Source organism: Lynx canadensis, chromosome F1 (genome assembly GCF_007474595.2).
Source record: "Lynx canadensis isolate LIC74 chromosome F1, mLynCan4.pri.v2, whole genome shotgun sequence".
NCBI classification, from domain to species: Eukaryota; Metazoa; Chordata; class Mammalia; order Carnivora; family Felidae; genus Lynx; species Lynx canadensis.
In genome coordinates, this window is record NC_044319.2 from 38,714,776 (window position 1) to 38,739,473 (window position 24,698).

At 39.9% G+C, this 24,698-nt stretch overlaps 1 protein-coding gene across 2 annotated transcripts in view; it reads left to right on the top strand.

Annotated features, from left to right (window-relative positions):
• Positions 1–24,698, top strand: part of NR5A2 (nuclear receptor subfamily 5 group A member 2) — a 135,618-nt gene that overhangs the window by 66,482 nt on the left and 44,438 nt on the right. For both annotated transcript variants that reach the window (XM_030303020.1, XM_032591813.1), the window contains exons 5-6: positions 7,247–7,366; positions 16,939–17,086. In XM_030303020.1, the coding sequence (XP_030158880.1) occupies positions 7,247–7,366; positions 16,939–17,086 (268 nt within the window). The remainder of the gene's footprint in view (positions 1–7,246; positions 7,367–16,938; positions 17,087–24,698) is intronic.

The following is a 24,698-nucleotide window of genomic DNA, read 5'->3' on the forward strand; positions in this document are numbered from 1 at the left end:
GTTCCTTGGCCTGGGGCCTCTGACTGCCTTTGCTGAGTGACTCTGGATTGAGTGTTACAGAAGTAGAGGCTGGTCTGTTTTATTTCCTGTCTTCTCTCTGTGCTGACAGCTATCTTATTCATTTCCCAACCACACTCCACTCTTTAACTTGACACCCAATTATGTGGAGGGTGGGACAGGACTGAGGTGGCCCCACTTCTCTGGAGATTAAGGCTATCAGCTGCATGAAAGCCACTTACTTCTCTTTACTCCCCTAGCTTCTGGCCACTCGAGGCCCCCCTAGGCTGAAGGATTAGCAGGCATGCTGGTCAGTAACTGTTCCCAGCATACACTGCTCAGGGAAGTCTGGTTTGGTAGACATCTCAGAATGGAAATCTAGGGAATTTGGAAGAGGTTCATGTCCAGAAGTTTGTGTTTATAAGTTTCTCCCTTTTTGAGAGAAATAATGCTGGTGACTCTGTATATGATGAATGAGAACAAAAGGAGAAGCAGGTAGACTTACAGAGATCCTGGATTCTGTGGGCTGTTGGGCCTCAATGGAAGGTGAAATGAGTGTAGATTGGAAGGGGTTGGTGGAATGGAGACAAAGGACAGATATCATAGTGAAACCCCTCTACCTCCTGCTTCCGTGACCTGAGAAGTTACATCAAGGGGGGTGAGGGGGAGGAATCCTTTGTTGTTCCACTCAAGAAACATAGAATAGGGCCAGAGTAGTACAGTGTGCTGGCCAAGCATTGACAGGTCCGTCTTTGTGTTATGAACCAGGAGAAACCCAGTTAGACAGTATACTGGAGCCACTTCAGTAATCTCAGGGCAGAGAAGAACTTCTGGCCATAAATCTATGGGGCATTGTAACAATTGACAGGGGAGTTTTACTGGCTGTTATTTCTCTTGTACAGTATTGTTTTTAGTGCTTGTTTAATCATTGTTAATGTGAAATCATTTTTTTTCTTGGACTTTGTAGCAGTTTATTACAGAGGCAGATAATCAGCAGTGTTCTTTATAAAAACAGTAAAAGATTAAAGCAACTTGTATGCCTGCCTTGCCCAGAGCACGTTCCCGTTAAGATTTGTGAAGTTGATTTTGATTTGTTTTGAATTTTCTGTCCTTGCTTTTGAATATGCCTTTATAAATGTCACTATTGTCACAAAAGGAAGTATAAAAAAATGGAGGTTCATTTTGAGGGTTTTTTTTCCCTTTCTGCCAGGAAGAAAAAAAATGAAGTAATAGCTGGATTTATTTGTCATGATTGTGAAGAATCTTCACATTGTTTTTAAATACTTTATTCTAAGAATTATTCTAACAGGAGTTACTGAGAGAAAAAGAAAAAAAGAAAGTTCATTAAGTGATTCTACAACATTAAGTCCTGTATTTAAGTGCCCTCTTTTCAGAAGCTTCCCTGACCCCCTGGGACGCAAAGCAGGGTAAAGACTTCCTCAGCTTTCTTCTGCATGTGTGATTAGAATAGCAGATTTACACTTCTGTCTCCTCTCCCTGGACTGTGAGTCTCTTGAAGGCAAGGATCGTGTCTGATGTATTCACCTCGGCCAAGTTTGTAACCGCGGCCCAGAACACCAGACCTAATGATCAGAAATAGAGGGGTCCACGTCCACTTTTCAATTACCAATCCACGTCAATAGAATGTGCTCCTAAAAATATCCTTCTTAAAATTTAACCACAGTGATTCATGATGTCAATTTCCAAATCCCCCTGCCAGAGGAAAAGTGAAATCGGTTTCGTTGCCAGACTGTTAAAAGATAAAGGGGAGGGGGCAACAGAAAGGTTTTGATAAATTAAATGAGGGCTTGAGAAAGTTCTACACATTTTTCTTTCTCTAATTGTTTGCCCAAATTCACTGTTCTTATGAGAAAGCATGAGTTTCTAATGATTAACATTCTGGGTTGTGGGAGGTGTGCTTCATTAACAATATGTGGATTGTGTTCTTTTACACACTCACCTGTAATGTCAATATAAATAGTTTCTGTGATGAGTAACTAGGTTTCTGAGAGAAGTGTTTCCTTTTATTGCAGCTGATAACACAGCATTGTATGAGGCTGGTATGGCTAACTAGTGAGAGGTTTTGATATATAATGGAAATTATACTCCATTGGTTCCCCTTCTAGGCTCCCCAGATGCCACCCTAAATATTTATTGACAGCATTGATACGTGGAGAATTTACTCAAAGTAGTGGATTATTTTTCTCCTCTTCCTCCTCCCGTCCCGTGTCACTATAACTCTGCTTTCTAAAGGAAAAATATCTTCAAAATTGCCAGCTTTTCTTATCTAGAGATAGAGAGCAAGTGGGTCATCAAATTTACCCTGCCCTTTTATTCATAGAGCTGCATAAAACCTGTGCCACCCAGAGCACTGTGAAGCTGCATACTCACCAATTTCAAGATAACATGAAATATTGCATAATCAATTATGGAAAATAATGAAATGGAATGTTGGCATGGAAAACCCCCTCAGAGAGTGTTAAAACAAGGAATCAATTGCTCAGGAAGAGTGTTAAAATTACAATCAGTCAAGAAGTCTTTATGAAGGGGCAGCCGAGGGTCCAAACCTGCCAGCCCACGTGGGAAGGGTCGGATATAAGTTACTCATGTGTTCATTGCTGGGGAAAGACTATTATTTATTCCACAAACACTGAAGGAGTTGCTTGCTTATCTTGTGGGCTAGGTACCAGAGATTCACAGGTGAATAGCAGAAACTTGCAGAAGGGAAGGTTTTCCCTCTTAACAACCATTTATGAAGTACATTTTTTTTTTTGCCGGGTGCTGTGGTAGGCACTGTAGGATCTGTGGCCTGACGTTCCACCCCGTCCTCACGGAGGGCAGACACACACACGTGAACAAGCAATTACGGTACTTTGTGAAAACAGGGGCATTACAACAGAGATCCTATCTTAGACACGAAGGAAAAAATGATGACATGAGTAGTACAAAATATAAAACCAAAAATCAAGTGCTCATGTTGAGAAATAGACATGTTCACCTATTCTTGCAATTTCTGAAGAAGCTGAGGAACCAGGAAATATGCAGATTTTAAAAGCCTACCTATTTTCTTACTTCCTCTGGACGTAGGCAGCTGTGGGCAGAAATGGGGATGAAGAGATATCTAGCCCTTTAGTAAGAAACTTACAGAGGATTGGGCACCTGGGTGACTCAGCCGGTTCAGCGACCGACTTCAGCTTCAGTCATGATCTCACGGTTTGTGAGTCTGAACCCCACATCAGGCTCTATGCTGTTAGCACAGAGCCTGGAGCTTGCTTTGGGTTCTGTGTCTCCCTCTCTGTCCCTCTGGCCCTCCCCCATGTGCTTGTCCTCTGTCACAAAAAATAAATAAATAAAAAATAAATAAACATTAAAAAAAAAAACTTAACAGAGGATACAGGAAAGCAGAACTTTGGTATCTTCCTTGGCAATTGGCTGGCACTCTTCTCTCTCTCTCTCTCTCTCTCTCCTCTCTCTCTCTCTCTCTCTCTCTCTCTCTCACACACACACACACACACACACACACACACACACACAGGCATAAAGTCTGAAAATGGTACACCCCATTCTTTTTCCGAACACGGGACAAAAATATATCATTGTTTGGAAGTGTATCTTCAACATCCCCAAAGAAAAGAAGGCCAGAAGTCTGATTCTGTTTTACAACTGGAACATGGTTTGATGCTGGAAAACTATTACGGCAGTATTTGTGTCATGTTCTATATGAAAATAAGGGACCATAAAATGCAAATGAAGAGGAGGAACCCCTTAATGAGATGGCTTCCAAAACTATGCTGCTTTTAATTTTCACTCACCTTTTCTCCTTTTCTGTGTGGCCCGCAGATAATCTCCTGGCTCTTTCATTTTTCTAAAATGGGAATAACAAATACACTTTGACGTGTCTGTATTCCCCCACCCATGCTGAAATTATCTGCAACATGAACACGTATAATAATTGTTTCTGGGGAGACAATCTCAGGGTGGAGTATTTTAGGTTTCCCTGAAAAGAGTGCTAAATAAATAACTAAAGCTTCAGACACACATAGACACCCACACAACAAAACAAAGAACCATAGGGGAGCCAAATTGCCCTCACAGACTGATAAATTCGAAATAAGATGCTGATCTTGTTTTTGCTGGAATGAGACTATAATAAGACCCAGTAGAGCAAAGTAAGATTTGTTTTGAAATCACCCCAAGCATATGAGAGAATTCTGGGACTCTGCCCTGGATGCTACAACATGTATGTTGCTGGTACATTTGGCCCCAGCTCCTTGTGACAACAGTTTGTGGAGAACATGTAGGTGGATCTAATTAACTGCTGCCCAAAGCCTGACCTGTTACACCACATGTCACTCCGGGGATTTTCCTGGAGAGAAGAACATGACCTCCTATGGCCACTAAACCCCTAAGTAGTAGTTGAGTGAGCATCGTCCCCCACGAGAGTCATTTTCACAAGGTAGAGACCACATTAGTTCACCGTTCTATCCCCAGTCTGGCACTCATACCCACCACATAATCATCTCTTAAAAACATCTTATTTGCTAATTGAATGAAATTCTTCTTGTCAGAACAGACTAACTGGTTCAAAGTATGTTTTTTTGTTTTTTTTTTTTTTTTTTTTTAAGTTTATTTTGAGAGAGAGAGAGTGAGCAGGGGAGGGGCAGAAGGAAAGGGAGAGAGAGAGAATCCCAGGCAGGCTCCTTACTGTCAACGCAGAGCTGAATGCTGGGCTCAAACTCATGAACCTTGGGGTCATGACCTGAGCCAAAATCAAGCATTGGACGCTTAACCGACTGAGCCACCTAGGAGTCCCTGGTTCAAAGTATTTCTGATGGAGGTGTTTTGGGAGCATTTTCCTGATCACAGAGCCTGATTGTAGTTTTGTGTAGTTTCAATTTCTACTACCACTTTTCTCCTCCACAGAATCAATGTGGTCTACCAAGCAGGAGCCCTCTGTTATTTCTTCATTTGTGTATTATTTTACGTTTTATGAAAGGAATTTCCCACCCACAGTCTTAATTCATCCTCACAAAAACTATCTCATATTTAAAAAAAAAAAATTTTTTTTAACGTTTATTTTATTTTTGAGACAGAGAGAGACAGAGCATGAACGGGGGAGGGTCAGAGAGAGAGGGAGACACAGAATCTGAAGCACGCTCCAGGCTATGAGCTGTCAGCACAGAGCCCGACGCAGGGCTCGAACTCACGGACCACGAGATCATGACCTGAGCCGAAGTCGGCTGCTCAACCGACTGAGCCACCCAGGCGCCCCCTATCTCATATTTTTAAGTGAGGAAATAAGTCCAAAAGAATTAAGTGACTTGACCAAGTTCTTATAGCTGGGAAGTATAGAACTATGCCTTGAATCCTTCTTTGTACTATGAGTTCAGTGCTCTCTTGAACATATTCACAATGTCCTAGACTCATGGAAATAAAGTTAGTCACAAACTCACTACTAATGAATGTATGAGTGGAAATTTCCCAAGAATCAACAAGCTATCCAGAGTCCCATTGAATGGCCACTCGAAAATGAGTTTGTTAACGGGGTGCCTGGGTGGCTTAGTTGGTTAAGCATCTGACTTTGGCTTAGGTCATGATCTCACAGTTCATGAGTTCGAGCCCTGCTTGGGGTCTCTGCTGACAGCTCAGAGCCTGGAGCCTGTTTCAGAATCTGTGACTCCCTTTCTCTCTGACACTCCCCCACTCACACTCTGTCTCTCAAAAAATAAATGCTAAAATAAAAAATTTTTAAATGAATTTGTTAAAAGTAAGTCAAATTAATTTCACTTAGAAAATGTTAGCACTGGGGCACCTAGGAAGTTCAGTCTGACTTTTGATTTCAGCTCAGATCACGATCCCAGGATTGTGGGATCAAGCCCTGAGTCAGGCTCTGTACTGAGCGTGGATCCTGCCTGGGATTCTCTCTCTCTCTCTCTCTCTCTCTCTCTCTCTCTCTCTTTTTCTTTCTCTCTCCCCTGCTCACACACTCTCTCTCTCTAAAATAAAATAAAAATTTTTTTAAAAATTAAAAAAAAATTTTTAGCACCTCCTGATGTAATTTGGAGACAACCTAGAACTTGAGAGAGAGAGAAAAATTTTTAGGCATACCACTTAACCTCTCTGAGACCCTATTTTTAAATTGAATAGAATAAATTGAATAGAATGATACCAGCTTGGCTAACTTCAAAGGCATGTTCTGTCAGTCAAGTCTAAACCAATGCACAAAAAACGCTAAAAACTATGAAACAACATCTCAATGTCAGATGTTATTTTTACAAATACACAGTGTATGTCTAGATGTGGCCACCACATTTGGAAAAACCAGGGTCTTTGGCTGGTATATGTTACGGAATGAAGAACAAACTATTACAAGTAGCCATATGACTGGGTGAATATGCTCGTCACATTTAGACCGTGGATATGTGAGCTGTACATGAAATAGGTATGGGTTTGTCATTGAAGAATCCAGTTTCCTGGAGGACAAGATGAAATAAGAATAAAATGCCCACTGGGACACAGCACATTTCATTTTCTTCATGGAGTCCTCTGAGGGAGGTAATGTTCTTGGTTCATTTTTCAGTTCTGGAAACTGAAGTTTAGAGAGTTTGTGGGAAAATCGTCCAAATCGTAAAGCAAATGCAGGGAGCATCAAGACTATGGCTGGTGATTGTTTGGTTCAAAGTCTAGCAAGGTTTGGACTTCCGATCAACACTGATGACAAAGTATGGCAGAGTTCCAAAAGTCATTTGTGCTGGCATGCTAGTTGTCTCTTATATAAATCTTCTCAGTTTGTCAGCTTGCAAATATCTATATTTCAGCTTTGGGTCAATGTATTGACCTATTTCAGCTTTGGGTCAATGTATTAAACTCTAGATACATAAGCACAGGCTATTTGGGGTCATTCCAGTGGGGTCTACTGAGGACAGAGTGAGGCGCCTGTACCTCCCATAAGCAAACTCTAATAGCTCTGTTAACGTTGGATAGACCGTTCTAATGGAGGACCTTTTCCTAGCAGCTCATTGATTATAAATACTACTCTTAAGTATTCATACGTGGCTTAAAACGTATTTGTCCAAATGAAAATAATGATTTTCAGGAGCAGCGATGTAAACCCCAAGCATCTATGCTGTGGCAACCGTCGGCAGAGAGTTCTTCTTGGCTTATAGCGAGTTCTCTTATGCAGAAAATTATGCAAAGACAAAAAATGTGGTGAATAACAGTGCCATTTTTTTTTCTATTTCTTTTATAGGTTGATGACCAAATGAAACTGCTTCAGAATTGCTGGAGTGAGCTCTTAATTCTCGACCACATTTACCGACAAGTGGTACACGGAAAGGAAGGATCAATCTTCCTGGTTACTGGGCAACAAGTGAGTATAGAGAATCAAAAAAAAAAAGAAAAAGAAAAAAAAAGAAAAAAAATCTTTTTATTAAGCATGTTCAGAATGGCAGGAATTTAACTAGGTCAGAAGCACTCTGGTGCTTTGAAAGGGAGAGATTGGCTGTACATAATTTAGAAAAGCTGGCCTGGTGCACTCTGTTCCTACACCGATGATTACGGTTAAACTTGTAAAAGCAAACATAATCACAAACATTCTGCTGCTTTCAGTCTGCTGGGATTGAAAGTTGTGCTTTGAAGGGTCCAAACAATTGCTAAATCAGAATTCACGATTAGTACCCAGCATTTTTTCCACGAGCTTCTGCATCAATCTATCACACTTGTTTATCAGCTATTAAAAAAGCTTATACGTTGTGGAATCTTTACTGTCTTGAAGTCATAGTGGTGGAAAAGACTGATTCAAATATCGTATATAAACTAAATGTTTGGCATAAAGGCAAGCACGTGAAAGGGGACAGGGGTTCGAGTTTTCAAGAGCCAGCCATCATTCAAAACAAAGGCAGAAAAAATTACTGTTAGGTCCTACACCTTTCTGAATTGATGTTTGTCAGTCAACAAATATTTACTGAACGTCTGACGGTGTGCTAGTCACTATTCTAAGGTTTTGGCAGGTACTAGTGAACAACACAGAAAAAGGCTGCTACCCTCGTGAAACTTAACATTATAGTAGGGAGAAGCTGACAACAAAGAATAATCCTATAAGAAACCTATATATAAGGAACATATACTGTATTAGAGGTCCAAGTGCTGTTGAATAAAGGAAGAAATGGAAAAAAGAAACAGGAAGTTCTGTGCAAAAGAGAATCAGCACACATCCATGGGCATATGTTGCATTGTGACCCAAGGATTGCAGTGTTAGATAGGAGTGGTTGATTTGGTCTTATTGAGAAGGTAATATTTTAGCAAAGACTTGGAGGAGGAGAGATAGTTATTGGCTTCATGGACCTAAGTCCAACTTTACAGGATTTTGGCATGTCCCTCCCATTTCATAGCCTTCATTCAATAACCGATGTGTTATTAAAATAAATGCATGGAGCATAGGGCTTCCCTAAGTCCATTGGGTCATTCCTATTCAAGCATCACTGCCGTGTTCAGCAATGCCTCAGTACTTCAGGACTCAGGCACCGTGATCTTTTACATCTAGCCATAAATGTTTATGTGCTGTGAAACCACAGCAGTGCATATTTGAAAATGAGAGGCTGTCTCCACACCATTTGCTGTATTATTAATAAATCACATTTTCCCAATCAAATTAAAGGCAAGCACTATTTCAGAGTTTTTGCAAATTGGATCAATTCAACCATCTCCATCACTGTCTGGTCCCTGCTTTCTGTACATCTCTTGAGAAAAGCCTTCTAGACGAGAAAATAAAGTCTCATGGGCTTGATGTCTTGCACTTTGAAATTTCTGTTTAACATTTTCGTCCAGTGACCCAAGTCTTTGGAGAAGACGTACCCATTTCTAGAGTTTAATCACTGGGTATGACTCCTAGCCCCCTCTCCCTCTTATATTCCCCCATCCCTGCCCAAGTAGAAACTGCATTAGAAGAAGACTCAGCCCACAGATTAATTTGATTTCATTTCCTTCTGAGTTTCAGAAATCAAATGGGTTTGTGCGGTTCTTTCGCAAAGCACTTCCATTCTTGCTCTTTAGAAATACTCCTTATTTCACATTTCATTTTGCCTTAAGTGCTGTCCCTGGGTAAAAGTAATTACCATTTAAAAAGTAGAGAAAGTGCATTTCTTCTCTCTGATTTTCAAAACCAAGAACACTCAGGAATAGATGGTATTTATAGTCTTTAGTATCAATTATTGCTACTTCATGTTTTGCCATCACAACAGAATAGAGAACTCCCTGGTGGAGAACTAGTTCTTACCTCACACCTTTCCTGCCACCCAAATTCTTCTAGCTCTCTCCTCCGCCCTTCTAAAGTGAGTAACATTTGCATCAAACCCCTCCCCTTCCCCTTTCCATCCAATCCAATGAATTGTGATGATTCAGTATAGTATAGTATAGTATAGTATAGTATAGTATAGTATAGTATAGTATAGTAATGATTCATTATAATCAGACATTCTTATTTACGAAAATTGTGAAACAAATCTTCTATTCTGGTGTGGAACAGAGTAGACAAAACATTTTGAACGTATCTCCGGGCTTCTTTCAATTTACACCTTTTTTTTAAAGATCTAATTGGCTTTATTAAGCGATTCATGAATCCAGCAATATTTCATCTCCTAGAATTTCTTAAGTAAAAGCAAAAGAAGTGCTACAAAGGAAGACTTCCAAAGCATGTGACCGTTCCAACAGAATGAGAAAGATATTTTAATGTGGGGTCATAGACTTATTTTTACATCTCCACAGTACCTATTTAGTGCTGAATATGTGAGGTGCGTGATAAATATTAGCTGATGGTACTAAATTAGAACCATTCTATCTGTAACCTAAGTGCTTAATTAAAACAAGTTAACTTGCACTCAACACCCAGAGTATTAATCCCCTCCATGTTCCCACATCTCATCTACACTGTCTTACAACTTCCCATTTTCTGTCGTGGGGCTGAGACACCAGCACGGGTCCTACATTACTAAGTCACTTTTTTACTGTAGGAGACATGCACTGCTTCCCACCCCGAGATGCAGGGAGATACTGAGAATGTTAAGTATAATTTTCTTAGAATGATAAACACTTCCCTGATTACGGTGGGGAAACCTAGATTTGTTGTTGTTGTTGTTGTTGTTGTTAAAGCAACAATGACAATAATACAGGATTTGGAGTATGCTAATTTTAGGAAGATCAGGAAAGCAGTGATGAAAGAATGAAAGGAAGTGCAAGAGTAGAGCAATATGCAGGGTGGGGGGAATGATTTTTAAAAGGAAAAGGCATGGAGATGGCTGAAGAAAGCAAAAAAAAAAAAAAAGAGAGAGAGAGAGAATTTCCTTCGTTTATAGACTAACAACAATTGAACTATGGGTAGAGTATATCTTCATTACCAGTGCAGACTCCTTTTTCTCTAGTATGAAAATGTTGTGTGTGTGTGTGTGTGTGTGTGTGTGTGTGTGTGTGTGTCTGTGTGTGTGTGTTGTACACATGTGGTCTAGTTCAGAGGTGAACTGGCCTGTGTTCAAGTCCCCATTCCAAAACTTACTAGCTGTGTCATCTTGAGCAGCTCCCCTTTCTCTCCAAGGTTGAGTGTCCTTGCCTATCCAGTGGGGACTGTAGTGGAAACCACCTCACAGGACTATAGTAGGAATTACAAGAAACAGTTCTGTAAAGTGCAGATGTGAAAATTAGAAACTATCAAAACTAAGCTGACATGTAGCTGACAGTTATGAAGTCAACAACCGTATGAAGAAAGTACTATTATTATCATTATTATTATTATTATCCCCATTTTGCAGATGAGGAACTGAGGCAAAAAGAGGTGACGTATTTGATTCAAGGCCAAAACACAACTATAAATAGTGGTAGGATATTCAGATTGAGGCAGCCTCGTGCCAAACTTTGTGTTCTTAACCAACATACCAGACTGCTTTTCTGTATGGTTTTAGATGTACAGAGCTTGCTGTCACCATAGGCGCTCAATTTGGTCTTCGTGTATCATGTCAGTGCCTAACCCCTTCTATGGAACTTCCAATCAAAACGTTCATTTCTTTTTCATTGAGCCTGAATAAATAAATGTTTTTGTTGTATATATACTTTTTGGTGTGGCCTTGTAAACACATTGTAAAAACAAATATAAATTTTCCCAGGAGTATTTTCACCTGTTTATTACTTACTGTTATGAAGTTACTTCAGCATGAAGAAAATGCTAGAAAAAAAGAAAAAGGGTCATTCCTAATGCCACCACCCTGAATCAGCTGTCTTTGTTGAGTTTTCTTCCAATCTTTGGAGAAAAGTGTTTTAAATGTGGGTTTTTCTTACTTTCCTAAATCAAATAATTCATCTGCCACTGAAACACATTGACCTACTACCACAGATTTGTGCAGAATGTGAACTTTGAAACAATGATAGAAGCCTGTTTCCACGATGCGTCGTATAGAGTTATGATGTTGATATCGTGGTGAAAAAATTCCACAGAATTATTTCAATAAAGCAAAATACCCGTATGAGCAGCTTAACACTCACCTAGGGGAGAGGAACAGCTTTATTCATTTAGCTAAAAATATTCCTGAGGGCCTATCAAAGATGTGAGGGGGAAAATTAGACAGAGTCCTGCACTCAGTGGTGATAAGAGGTGTAATTTATCATCTAACGATTGTGATGACTGACCCTCGCAGAGTGCTTTGTACTGTGCACTTTCACAGGAAAGCCGCGTGACACAGGTTCAGATAAGATGGGAGGAAGGTTCAGTGGAAGAAGTGCAAAGGGAATCACATGGGCATTTGAAGCTGTCCAGATTCCACTTCTAGAAGGAAGTGCCTTCTTTCCAAAGTGAAGGTGTTTGACCAAACTCCTTTGCAGGTTGAGGCAGACACTACTGCTTAAATCCTGCCGGGGTTAGAGGAGCAGTGACAAAGAATTTCTGGATAGAACTTTACCTAAACTCCACCACCTTTTACAGCTTCAACCGGAAGAAATAACGGGACTCCCAAATCACTCATTAGAAATTTCCAGGTTTGCGGTGCCTGGGTGGCTCAGTCAGTTGAGCGTCTGACTCTTGGTTTTGGCTCATGGTTTGTGAGGCCATGAGCTTGTGTCGGGCTCTGTGCTGCCAGCACAGAGCCCGCTTGGGATTCTCTCTCTCCCTCTCTCTTCCCCTCTCCTGCCCTCTCTCTCAAAAATAAATAAATTAGCATTTATGTATAACAACAACAAAAAGAAATTTTGAGGTTTACTTACAGAATTTTCTCAACTTCCCTGTGATGATTTCTTCTGGAACAAATGAAAATATTTATGCTGAGTATTTTAAGATGAACAGTCATATTAAATATGCCTCAGTCCATAATATCAGGGCTATCGTCCTGACACAAAGGAAACCCAGTAAGAAATTTTTTGTCACCTTGAGACTGCATGTTGGGTCCATGCAATGCTTGATAGCAGCTCTGCTAGACAAGCTGAGGAATGTGAGGCCCCAGGTGCTCCTTGATCCCGTGTTCTGGCATTTTCCTACTGAACTCAGCTCATGGTAAATAAGGTGCATTTATTGCAAAAGAGGAGGAAGAAAAAGATTAGACTTAGCTTTTTTTTTTTTTTTTTAATGTTTGTTTACTTTTTGAGAGAGAGAGCACAAGCAGTGGAAGGGCAGAGAGAGAAGGAGACAGAATCTGAAGCAGGCTCCAGCACGATGCGGGGCTCGAACCCATGAACCACAAGATCATGACCTGAGCTGAAGTTGGGCACTTAACTGACTGAGCCACCCAGGCGCCCCAAGATTAGACTTAGTTTTAAGAAACAGTTCCAGGGAACTGCTTCTTGGAGCTTGAAGAGAGAGAAGAAAAGTTAGATAAAACAGCGCCACTTTTCTCCTAAGTCCCGTGGCTAGCACATTATGTTTGCTACATAAATGTCTGCACAATTGAGTCCCTTCATGGTTCATTGAGAACTAGAGGAACTGAAATAATCCCACTGCAGACAGCAGCCCCGGGCTCCACTACCTAGTATTAAAATGAGGATTTGGTGATTCACACCAAATTTCTTGCTTAAACCTAAGGTCAGCTGTTAAGCTTTCATTATATCTTTTAATCAGCCATCTATGTAAGCATATATTAAAAATCTTGTTAAGCAAAAAGGAAATAACGATGATCAGTAGTATTACTAATAATTAACATTATTAGTATTATCAGATTGATTCTATACTTTTATCCTTTTAAAACTATGACAAAAATTCATTTCTATTCAGTGTTTTAAAAGTACATGCACATAGGGCGCCTGGTCACCTCAGTTGTTTGAGTGACCGACTCCTGGTTTTGGTTCAGGTCGAGGGGATAGAGCCCTGCGTCGGGCTGTGCGCTGAGCCTGGAGCCCAAGGTTCTCTCTGTCTGTCTCTCTTTCTCTCCCTCTCTTCTCTTCCCTCCCCCTCTACCCCTCTTCCTGCTTGCATTCTCTTTTTCTAAAATAAAAGAAATACATGCACATAAGACATATCTGTGTGTACATAATACTTATGTGTGTGTGTGTGTGTGTGTATTAACAATAGAGTAGTTTAAGGTGGGATCGCTTTTCGTATTTGCATATTGTAACTAATTAACAGCCACTGTAATATCATCCCAAGGGAAAGGTCCACTGGCAACTTCTTTATTATCTTCTATCATTGTGTCATATTAAAATGACAGGCATCTTACAGTGTATATAAGTCATCAAAAATTTCGGCTGTTAGAACTAAAAAACTAAAAGCAATTTAGCTAAAACTGTTTCTACCTTCATGATGATTGAAATTTATCCATAGGGGACATCAGCTTATAGTATTTCTTCAATATCTGCCTTGAATTTAATGGCACGAAGATTACATGTAAGAGAGCAATAAATTAATTTTACTAAGTACATAAAAGACAAGGCCAGCTGCTCCTGAAATGGGCACAAACTCTGCCCTCAACAATGAAAACATAATTATGTGCGTAATAAAATGTAAGGAAGTTGCAGATGTGTGTGCTGTTTCAGGAATAAATCACCTATCCTCCTTCAGAGCCGTGCAATTTGATAAATTATCCTTGAAGGAAATGTTATTGGAGCTCCCATTTAATAAGCATGTTTGAGCTTTCAAATTAGCATGTAAATAAATGTATAGCTGGAAAGTTGTTGGTATGCCGATTGACTTCCTGAAGTTCATCTAACTATAGAATCTTGTGGAACAATTTCAGTTTCTATCGGTTTAGTGTACTATGTCTTGAAGTGTAAAGTTCTAGGAGTTGAACTTATTATCACATCCCTGCTAGAACTGCACATATATCAGGGCGCCTGGGTGGCTCAGTTGGTTAAGCGTCAGATTCTTGGTTTGGGCTCAGGTCATGATCTCACGGTTCATGAGTTCGAGCCCCGTGTCAGGCTCTGTGCTGATGGCTCAGAGCCTGAAGCCTGCTTGGGATTCTGTCTCCCTCTCTCTCTCTGCCTCTCCCCTGCTGTCTCTCTTTCTCTCTCAAAAATAAACAAATAAACATTAAAAAAACTGGAAAAAAGAAAGAACTGCACATATATCAACTTTTAATTAACCTGTCTTTCAAAAAAATGATTTTAGGTTCTTGTTACAATGTACTACATTTTCAAGTAGGAGGTTCTCCTATTTGAACCTATTGCATACTTGTTGGAACTATATACATATCGACACTCAGTTAACTTTATCCTAATAATGAGAAAAGTTAAGTCATAGTGACAGATTTGTGGTTTATTTTAGTGCACCTTCCTCGCTTAAGGCTTAACTGGTGATTTTGATTAAAAATGTGCTTTGTACATAGTATGCTACTCAGCTGCGGCACATTCAACAATTGATGCCGAGCTTGAATTGGTAGTATTACCCCAGGTACTCTCATTTCCTGGTGATCCTAGAAGTGGGAGGCGCCCTATTATCATCTACCTTCACTGTATTATTTAACGTTCAGGGCCCTAAGGGATGGAGTTCTCATAAGACCTCCCTAAGATGCTTTGTTTGTACGTGGCCATGTCGGCCCAGATCTCTGCCTATCTTGTCCCGGTTTTCTTTGGCCTTTGCAACCCTACCAGACCTTCCCGCTGTCATTCCCTCACCTGTCCCGTATGTCTCTGTAGGATTTATATTATTATTATCTGGGGTAGTTAGACGATGTGTATAAGTTTTGAAGAATTTAAGGCACCACTTTTAAGTAAAGGAAAACTTCCCCGGAGTAGAAAGTTCCCTTGTAAGAGAACTGGCAAAATGATAGTTGAGACATGCCTTCAGGTGCTACACAGATCCGCACAGAGTGCTCCACTGTGTTCTTCTGCTTGTCCTCTCTGCTTCCAGCTCACGGTTCAGGTTGCCTCTGTACTGGCCTTTGCCTTCACACATTCTCAGAAACCAAAGAGTTCTTAGAACACTTGATGTTTAAATGTAGCAGACAGGTGCCAGCACATGGACAGAGCTGGTAGGACAGTGCTGTGCCTGATACGAGAGCATACCTAGAACACACATTAACTGTGGCTTTTTCATGCATAGTTGACTCTTTATAAACTGATTGACACCTTTGGGGGTCATCTTTCCACTGACTCATAATTTTTCCCACTCTTGAAAAAGGTTTCTGTACACCCAGTATTCTCTAGTTAAAGCTGAAAATTCAACTCATCATATTTACACAATAAAAAAAAAATCCATTCTGCCTTGTTTTTAATTGCAAATTCTACTCTAGGGACTCGTTCTCCTGCTTAGGAGGCAGCCCTGTGCCTTCTCCTGGAGAAGCAAGTGCAGTCAATTATGGTAATGAAATGTCAATAAATATAAAAATTTAATACAGTCTGCTCCGGGTGAGTGGCAGATGAGGACTTGCCTCCCAGACAAATTTGCTGCTGCTGCAAATATTAAATGCACCTAAAAGAGTATCTGGTTGCCTGAGAGCTCTCCAGTACAAAAAGGATGGCGGTATCAGGTACCGACTGGGCTTTCCCATTATGCTATAATTGCAGCAGCAAAGCCAGTACCATCATTGACAGCCATCCCAACATCTTAACTTATTATTCTAAGCTGAACTTTTTATGTCCCCATGAATAATCTAAGATTGGTGCATTACAGCACTTTTTTTTTTTTAATGAAGAAGAAAATAAGCCTTTTTTGTTTTGTTTTCCAAATCAAGAAATTCTTTTTTCTTTTTAAATGTTTATTATTTTTGAGAGAGAGAGGGAGAGAATCCCAAGCAAGCTCTGCTCTGTCAGCGCAGAGCCCAATGTGGGGCTTGAACTCGAGAACCCGTGCGATCATGACCTGAGCCAAGAGCAAGAGTCAGATGCTCAACCGACTGAGCCACCCAGGCACCCCAAGCAGTTATTTTTCTTAATACGATCATTGCCGTCTTTAGAGAAAAATGTATTAATAATCATATGAAAAGAGTTGTTGCTTTGTAGGAAGCAACAAGCTTAAGAATAATCTCAATGTGATTCCTTCATCATCCACAAGCATGCATTCTTGAACAATGACTACTTTAAAAAAAAGTCTCTTAATAAAATGAAAATAGAAACCTATCTCTGCCTTCACTTTCCTCATGCACTGGCTAATATCATCACGTGCTCGCAGAATGCTATTCTGGATTCACTTTGTATGGATCGTACATTTTTCTTTAAACTTACTTGTGAGAGTTAAAAATTTTAGCCTACCTGGTAATGTCGTGTCACAATAGAAAAAAGACGAAGGTATATACCTATAAAATTTAGGTAGGCAAAAAATATGTTCCCTACAAAACTTATCAAAGTGATTAGGTTTTTTTCAGAGTAATTATGATACATTGCAAAATAATAGCATGTGTCCAACTATTTTCACAGGTAATGTCTCCTCTGTTGTAAATCTATAGTGGAATCTGATTTTACCCACAATTCTTGAAAGTTTCCATTAAAATACATGTTTCTGATTCTGGTAGTCACTAAAACTGTCATTCTGTGTTGCAGGTGGACTATTCCATAATAGCATCACAAGCCGGGGCCACCCTCAACAATCTCATGAGTCACGCACAGGAGTTAGTGGCAAAGCTTCGCTCTCTACAGTTCGATCAACGAGAGTTTGTGTGTCTGAAATTCTTGGTGCTCTTTAGTTTAGGTAAGGAATCCTTTCTCATACTACATACAGCCAAATGTTACTATATGATGCCAGTCTCGGAGTGTCTTGAAGTCAATGCATGTTTTTGTTCTACCAAGGTAATGCCCTTCTTTTCAAATCACGAAATCTTCAAGCGTGAATATATTTTCATGTATATCCTTCTGCATGATTCATAGCTTGTTAGTAGGTGGGTTAGGGGTGGGAAAGGAGTTATTATACTGGAGTCCTGAATTTTCTCTCATAATGGACATAATGAGTAAGCAGCAGTTATATAAAACTGTGTCAGAAGGTTGAATGGAGATTGCTTAGGAAGGACGTATGGTATCGAATTGGAGCCATCCTTCTGCTATTGATGATTTCTATGCGCCTTTTGTTGTAGCTTGCAAGCTACTGCTGTTTTTACTGTAAATGATGGATAGTAATTAAAAGCCTGTTTCTTAAATCTCTATCAGGATTAACCAGAGAATGTTTATAACCAGATGCATCACTATGCAAGTATAAAAGATGATGGTTGTCAAGGGGAAAGGATGCTTCTTTAGGAAAGCTTTGGAGAAGAAAGATAACTAAGCAAGACAGATTGGCTAAATCAAGGTTCTCAGTGAGTCAGTTGAGAAAAATCACCGCTGCTTGGAATAAAAAAAGGATTAAGGAGATGGATTTTTATTGACTTCAAAGGAACAGATTTTTCTGCCTGTCCCATACTAGATTTCTGTATTTTGTTGGCTTAATAAAGCCAACTTAAATAAACTTTTTGCCAAGTCCATTTATTACTTATTGGCAGACAGCTGAGGGAGGCAACTTCCCCCGAGTGAAAACACTGCAGAAATCAGATTTACCAACATATGTTTTTTCTTTAGTCTTCAGTTATAAGATAGTTGTGAATTCATAGCCGAAGAAATAAAACAATAAAACAAACTGCAAAGTAAAACAGATGTGTCTACTCTCCAAATTTGGTACTTTCATTTTAAAATTCTTCGTGACAGCACTGCACAACTGTTGCTAATAAAGGGATAGTTTGAAGTAATAGAACCAGAGTTAATTTTTCACATGTAGTCAACATTTAAAATAAAAAGAACGTTTTCATATTTTGGAAAATGTGATAAATATAGCAAAGAGAAATGTTACTGAAAATTTAAAAAGACAACAGAATTTCATAGATGTGGTGTTCAAAGGTTTGCAACGCCAGGACTGGATCCTGTGTGGTTTCTGTATTAACCACTATAAATAGGAAAGTTCTACTCAAGTAAGTCTACATCTTTTACCCATGAACAGTGTTTAGAAAATCAAGAGGAAGATCGCACAGGCCTACATGCTGTAATCTCACAAATCATTCTGGTTTATGGCAAGATCTTCGTCTTTTCGACTAGCGCCTTTTGATCAGTAATTAAATGGAAAACGTGGTAATGTATGTGTAAGAAATCTTACAGCATCTTAGAGACAAAATATTTAAAGAGAGTCCTGTCACTTCAATCGTATTTTAAATTAGGTGAATAACTGCATTGCATTTGAAGATGGAGAGATTAACCATGAACCGTGTTTCGTTTTCCTCCCTTTTAGTCCTTCCTTCATCGTTTTTCAAAATTCTTATGTTCTCTGCCAGTACAATGGAAGTAGGGGGTGGGATGGTGGTCCTGAAGTGCTTGTAACCTCTGAACCTTACAAATTACCATCCTGAACCATTGGGCCCTATATTTACCAGAACCTCAGCCGCACACTCTGTTATTTGATTGTGTTCAAGAGCTAGTAGGAGATCAGTGTGGCCTGAGGGAAGCCTCAGTTATGGCCAGAGTGGTGGGCAAGAGCCCAGTCATGGAATGTCTTAAGGCATTCAACAAATGTGTACTGAACCTGGATGCCACTGAATAACGAGCTCAGTGTCCCTTAAAACTACACCTGTTTGTTGCTTAAGGGGAAAAAAGGAAAGCATGGCTTTCATGTCAGAGGTACATAGAGTTTTGGCTTAGAGTTTATTTTTGAAGAAGCAAGAAACAGTAACTGGCAATAAAGTGCAGGTAGTTTCCAATTTGCATATGGAAAACATTTTCCTCCAGAGAAACAATAAATAAGCTTTTTTGGGCAGTTTTATTGAGGTATGGGGACAGTTAACCTTTAGGTACCTGGACTAACCCCGAACACCTGTTACTCCTGTACTGGGAATGAAGTCCTAGCAGAGCCACCTTTGAAAGGCACAGCAGCGTCCAGAGTCAGTACCTGCTATCTCAAACCCTCATGAGCCTTGCAAGCCCCAGCCCACCCCAGCCCACCCCAGCCACATCAAGTCTGAAAACGGATGTTTTGATCCCAGCCCAGCCTTGAGCCTCTCTGATCCTGGAGGAAAATGAGGACTTTGTGGACTGATCAGTGGTCAGGGGCGGCGCTGAAAGAGAATTATAGTAGTATTCTCTTGGGAGATGAAACAGTGTTTCCCACCTAGATTTGGTGAGGGCAAGTAGGGTGTGAGCCCAAGTAGGCACAACATTTTAAGCCAGAAGATTGGCTGATGCAAAAGCGTGAAGGCAAGTGAGAGCAAGATGAGTTCAAGAGCTAGTAGGAGATCAGTATGGCTTGAGGGGAGCCTCAGTTATGGCCAGAGTGGTGGGCAAGAGCCCAGTCATGGAATGTCTTAAGGCATTCAACAAATGTGTACTGAGCATTGCTATGTTTCTGGTGTTAAGATAGGCATTGGGGATGCAGTGGTTAACAAAAATAGGTGTCATGGTCTTCATTCTCTGGGCATTTAGGAAGTATAGCCAAATTCTTTAAAAAAGGAGTTAGGTGGGTAATGTAAGTTGATTTGCTTTTCTGGAAGTGATACGGAAAGTGGACTGGAGAGGAACAAGGATGGAAAGTATATTTGGGGGTGGTTTTAACAGTCCATAGGATGCAAACCATGGGATAATGACAGTTAGGAGGAAGAAGTCCCACATGAGTCCCAGGTTTCAGGGTGCTTGAACCAGAATAGAAGACTCTAGAGGAGGGGGTGCCTGGGTGGCTCAGTTGGTTAAGCGTCTGACTTTGGCTCAGGTCATGATCTCATGGCTCATGAGTTTGAGCCCCTTTTTGGGCTCTCTGCTGACAGCTCAGAGCCTGGAGCCTGCTTCAGATTCTGTGTCTCCCTTTCTCTCTGCCCCTCCCCTGCTCACCCTCTGCCTCTCTCTCTTCCTCAACAATAAATAATCATTAAAAAAAATTTTTGTAAAAGAAAAATCTAGAGGAGCAATAGTCGCTTAGTTGAACCAAATCAAGTTCCAGTAGCAACCATCCTCCTCCCAAAAGTCATTCTTCACTAAAGCTGATTCCTGATTCTACAAGAAGCTAATGACAGGACTAAACTTAAAAGTATAGTTGGCTAAAAATTCTCCATTCTGCTGCCTGATTATTTTTTTCTCTTCCTCAAGTTATATCCAGGAGCAGATATCAATTGGTTAAGCTGATTGAATAAAAGTAAAAGTAAAAAATGCCCTTTCTCTCAGGATATTTTTGTATATATAATGTAGTAGACTCTGGGAGCCCAGTCTGCTAGTTAGTTGTAATGTTTTCTTAAAACGCTGTTAAATTAAAATATATCTTCCTCCATGAAGTAACATAATTTGAACCCATTGATAATTTGGCAGAAAAGGAGATATTCTAAGTTGGCCATTTACAACTGATGACTCAAGAGAAGATAAAATAAAATTTTCGATGTTTATATATCGGTTTGTAGTCCCACCTTCTAAAAGGGAATGAAAGTGACTGATGAAAGGGAATTTTCTGTCTTTCACCAACAATGCAGAAGTAAATCTCGTAGAAGATGTGTGTGGAATCATGCATCATGATTCAAATAACATCATTACTGCATGCATTCCAAAGACATGAATTCCCACAAACTTGATCTCCTGAAAACAAATGCAGAACTGGGAAGCTGACCTGGTTTTTAACTACAGCATCCTGAATCGTGTCATTATATGTCCAAGCCCATCAGGAATATTAGTATGGGTTAAGTGCTCAAAGGAACGAGTAACCAGAATGTGCCAACTAAGAGGTTACTCTCTGGCCTTTGGATTTTCTTAGCCTCAAGACTCAATGGCTAGATGCTGCTGGACTCTTGTTACCTCCCAGGTGGCAAGAGAAAGTACTAGAGACCTATTGCCTCTTATTTTCCCTAATAAATGCCCTTGATTTGTTGTCAATTATTCTCTTCTCTGTCTAGCCAGTATTTCTCAAAGCACTCTTTTATATTCAGCTGAGTTAAAGAGATTGTTATTCTCTTTGAAGGGATTTTCCCAGCCTAAAACGTAGCTAATATCTACCCCAAGTGTAGGCTAAGTGCACTGAAATGGTGGAAGATTCTGCTCTGCCCTGCAGTGTTTCTGTGCAGACATGCTCTAGACTGGGTCTCACTTGAGGTTAGAAATTGTCCCTTACTTTTTCTCGGTATCCCCGGTAGCACATTGCCTGGTACACAGTAGAGACTTAACAAAATGTTACTGATGAAAGAGATGCATAAATGGATTTCCTTAATTTTAAATTGAAAATAAAGCCTTTACCAAAGTGGGTTGTACCATGTAGTAGGAGGTAGTTTAGCTAAAAGTCATACCTCAGGTGCAGGTTAGTTTTCTGAGACCAGTTTTTTCAGAGAACTCTCTAACTGATACCTCCTCAAAATTAAGTTATTTCTATTACCAGTTTGCATTCTCCCAGTGTATGAGGGGAAATGTTCATTAATTAGCTCCTTGCGAAAGCTAGTTTGCAGAAAATCTAAAAAGAATAGTAATGACTAAAACCAGGTGATAAATGCATGTCTGTTCCAAGCAAATGCAAAATCATAGGCTTTCAGCCCATGTTAACTAACAGTAGTTGAGGAATGTTGTACAACTCCTTGGCATTGATGGAATCTTGTCTACAACTGAAATGGATGGACAAAGTCATATTCTTTGTTCATCGTGGTAGCTCTTTGCTTCACACCAAATTTCTAAATTTTGAATGAGGCATTGATTATACCACCCCACATCCCAGGCAAGAGTCATCCGCATGGAGGCATTTGACCCAGGGAAGATGCATTGTGGTTGCCTTGGGGGAGGCTCAACAGGGAAAGCTACTGCCCATGAGATGCCCTTCACGAAACTGCCGCCTGAGCCTTCTTGGTAAGAAGTGCTGAACGTGCTTAATTCAAGAACAAAGCTGGCTGCAGGGCTGTTTGCCTCATCTCCAGGTTTGGTTCAGGCATTCTCTAGTGTCAGATCACAAATCCTTTACTTTATTCTTTTTTTTTTAATGTTTCTTTTTGAAAGAGAGTACGCGCGCATGGGAGTGAGGAAGGGGCAGAGGATCCCAAGCAGGCTCCGTGCTGACAGCAGAGAGCCCAATGTGGGGCTCAGACTCATGAACCATAAAGATTGTGACCTGAGCTTCATGAAGTTGGACGCTTAACTGACTGAGCCACCCAAGCACCCCAACTCCTTTACTTTAGAAGAGTTAAACGTATTACCTCTAATGTAAATTACCATCCAAGCTGTTGGTGAAATGTCTGAGACTTAAACTAAACAAAGAGTGCTCTACGGTTGTTCTAGTATTTTTAGTGAAGCAAAGACCTCTTATCAGGTTAATAAACTAGAATGTCCATGAACACAGGAAGTATATTTGTTTTGCTCCTAGCATACCACTTGACATAATATAGGTTTTTAATAAATATTTATTGCATTCTTGAATGAAAGAAGGCTTTACCTTCCAACTTCTAAGTTAAAAAAAAAAAAACAAGTAATGGGAACTAGAAAAATTAGCAAGAACAACAATAAAAATGCAGGCACAAAATTTTAAGAGAGAGGCTAGAAAATAGATCCTATGGATAAATATTAGAGAATGTGACATACTTTTTTAGTTTAGAAAGTAAAGCTGTAAGTCTTCACATTATGAAAGGGGTTTTTATAAGGAAATTAGAGACTAAACAGAGTCTTCCTTTGTGAATAAAATAATGAATGGAATTAAGTACTGATGATCAGTATTTCGGTTCTGTTTGAAACCGAGACACTGAGAGTGTCTGATACCAAAATGAGCCAGAGAAGGAAGTGGCAGGAGTGCTTTTCTTTGGTAGTGTTAATAATAAAACATCTTCAGGTGGGAAATCACACAGTTTCCCTCTTAGAGAAGGAAGGGACCTAAGACATCGTCTCCCTCCCATTTTGGAGTTGTAAAAACTAGGTGATTTATTCAACATTATAGGACCAGAGCCAGGTCTAGAACTAACAACCCCAAATGCTAGGCTGTGTTTTCTCTGCAACGGCACAGTATCTTCTTCACAGTCATTTGAACTTATCAACCAATATTTTAAAAATACTACATACATACTAAGGCGCCATCTATATAGACAAAATAGAAAATTCTCTAAGGAATATAGACCAAAAAGAAAACCAAACTCTCATGTGTAAACAGGGGACTGCTTTATGTGAATTTCCCATCTTTATTGAATGAAAATGCTAACTAATAATAAAGCTTTTTACTTCCCTTGGCTTCTAAATATATCACAGGTTGTTTTTTGTTTGTTTCATGATGAGGTGAGCTCTGGGTTTCAGCTTCAGGAAGCTTGTAGAAAGCACTTGCCTCATAACCTTGGTACCTCCCTCACCAAAGAATTCCTTCTTATAGTTACTGTTGCCTAGAGGTTTAGCATTTTCTCTGGATTATTTACTGAACTTTAGGAAAGCTAAATGATCATAAGCCTTCATTGTTTGTTTGTCTCTCTTCTTATCTACTTGAGCTCGCTCCTTGTAATGTTAAAAGGAGAAAATGAACAAAAGTAACTTGGTGATCATACTCTTTCCCTTTGGTGGTCGTCAGCATTAAAAACCCTCAGAAAAGAGGGGAGCCAAATGTGTCTTTAAAGTTCAGGAGATGAAGCTCCTTGGTGGGGAGAATTGGTAAATTCTACCTTCAGGTAGAACCTTCCACTCTGCTGAAGGGGCCCGCCATAACTCTGTTTGTGCATTATGATGTTGACATTGTTAATAGTAAATAAAATTGCACTGCGTTTACGAGCTGGAAAGTGTGGATGAGTTCAGTCTTTTAGGTGGGAAAATTTAATTTCAGCAATTAGCTTTCCAGTAGGCTTGATTTTTGATGTAATAGGTATTTTTTTCTTTATTTGAATTATGTGTAGTAATTCTGCTTTACTATTTAAATAAAGATCTATCCTTTGTTTTCCTTTCCTAAGAATATCATTTCTCCTCCTGATTTTCAATATCAGAACCCAGCCAAGATGCACTGTCAAAGCTCCCTGCAAAGCAGTTAGTCAAGCAACAATGCCAACAGGGAGACAGGTTTCATGTGACCCAAGCTCAAGTCAGCACCTCTGTGCAGAGCTTAAGACTTGATCACAAGCAATCACATAATGGGAACTCTCTCATCACTGTGAAGACTGGCATATATATACACTTCATTTGAAAAATGAAGGCTTTATAAATGGGCAAAGAATTGCAGAGCAACTAGTGATCTCACATCTCACTTGATAAGAGACTATAAGGACCTGTATGAATATTAAACGTGGAGTCATTAAGAGACTTGTAGAGGCTTCTGTGTTAACATAGCCCAGAAAGCATGGCGGTTCAGTCAGGGCCCCTGAAGGGAAGACTCCTTGCTG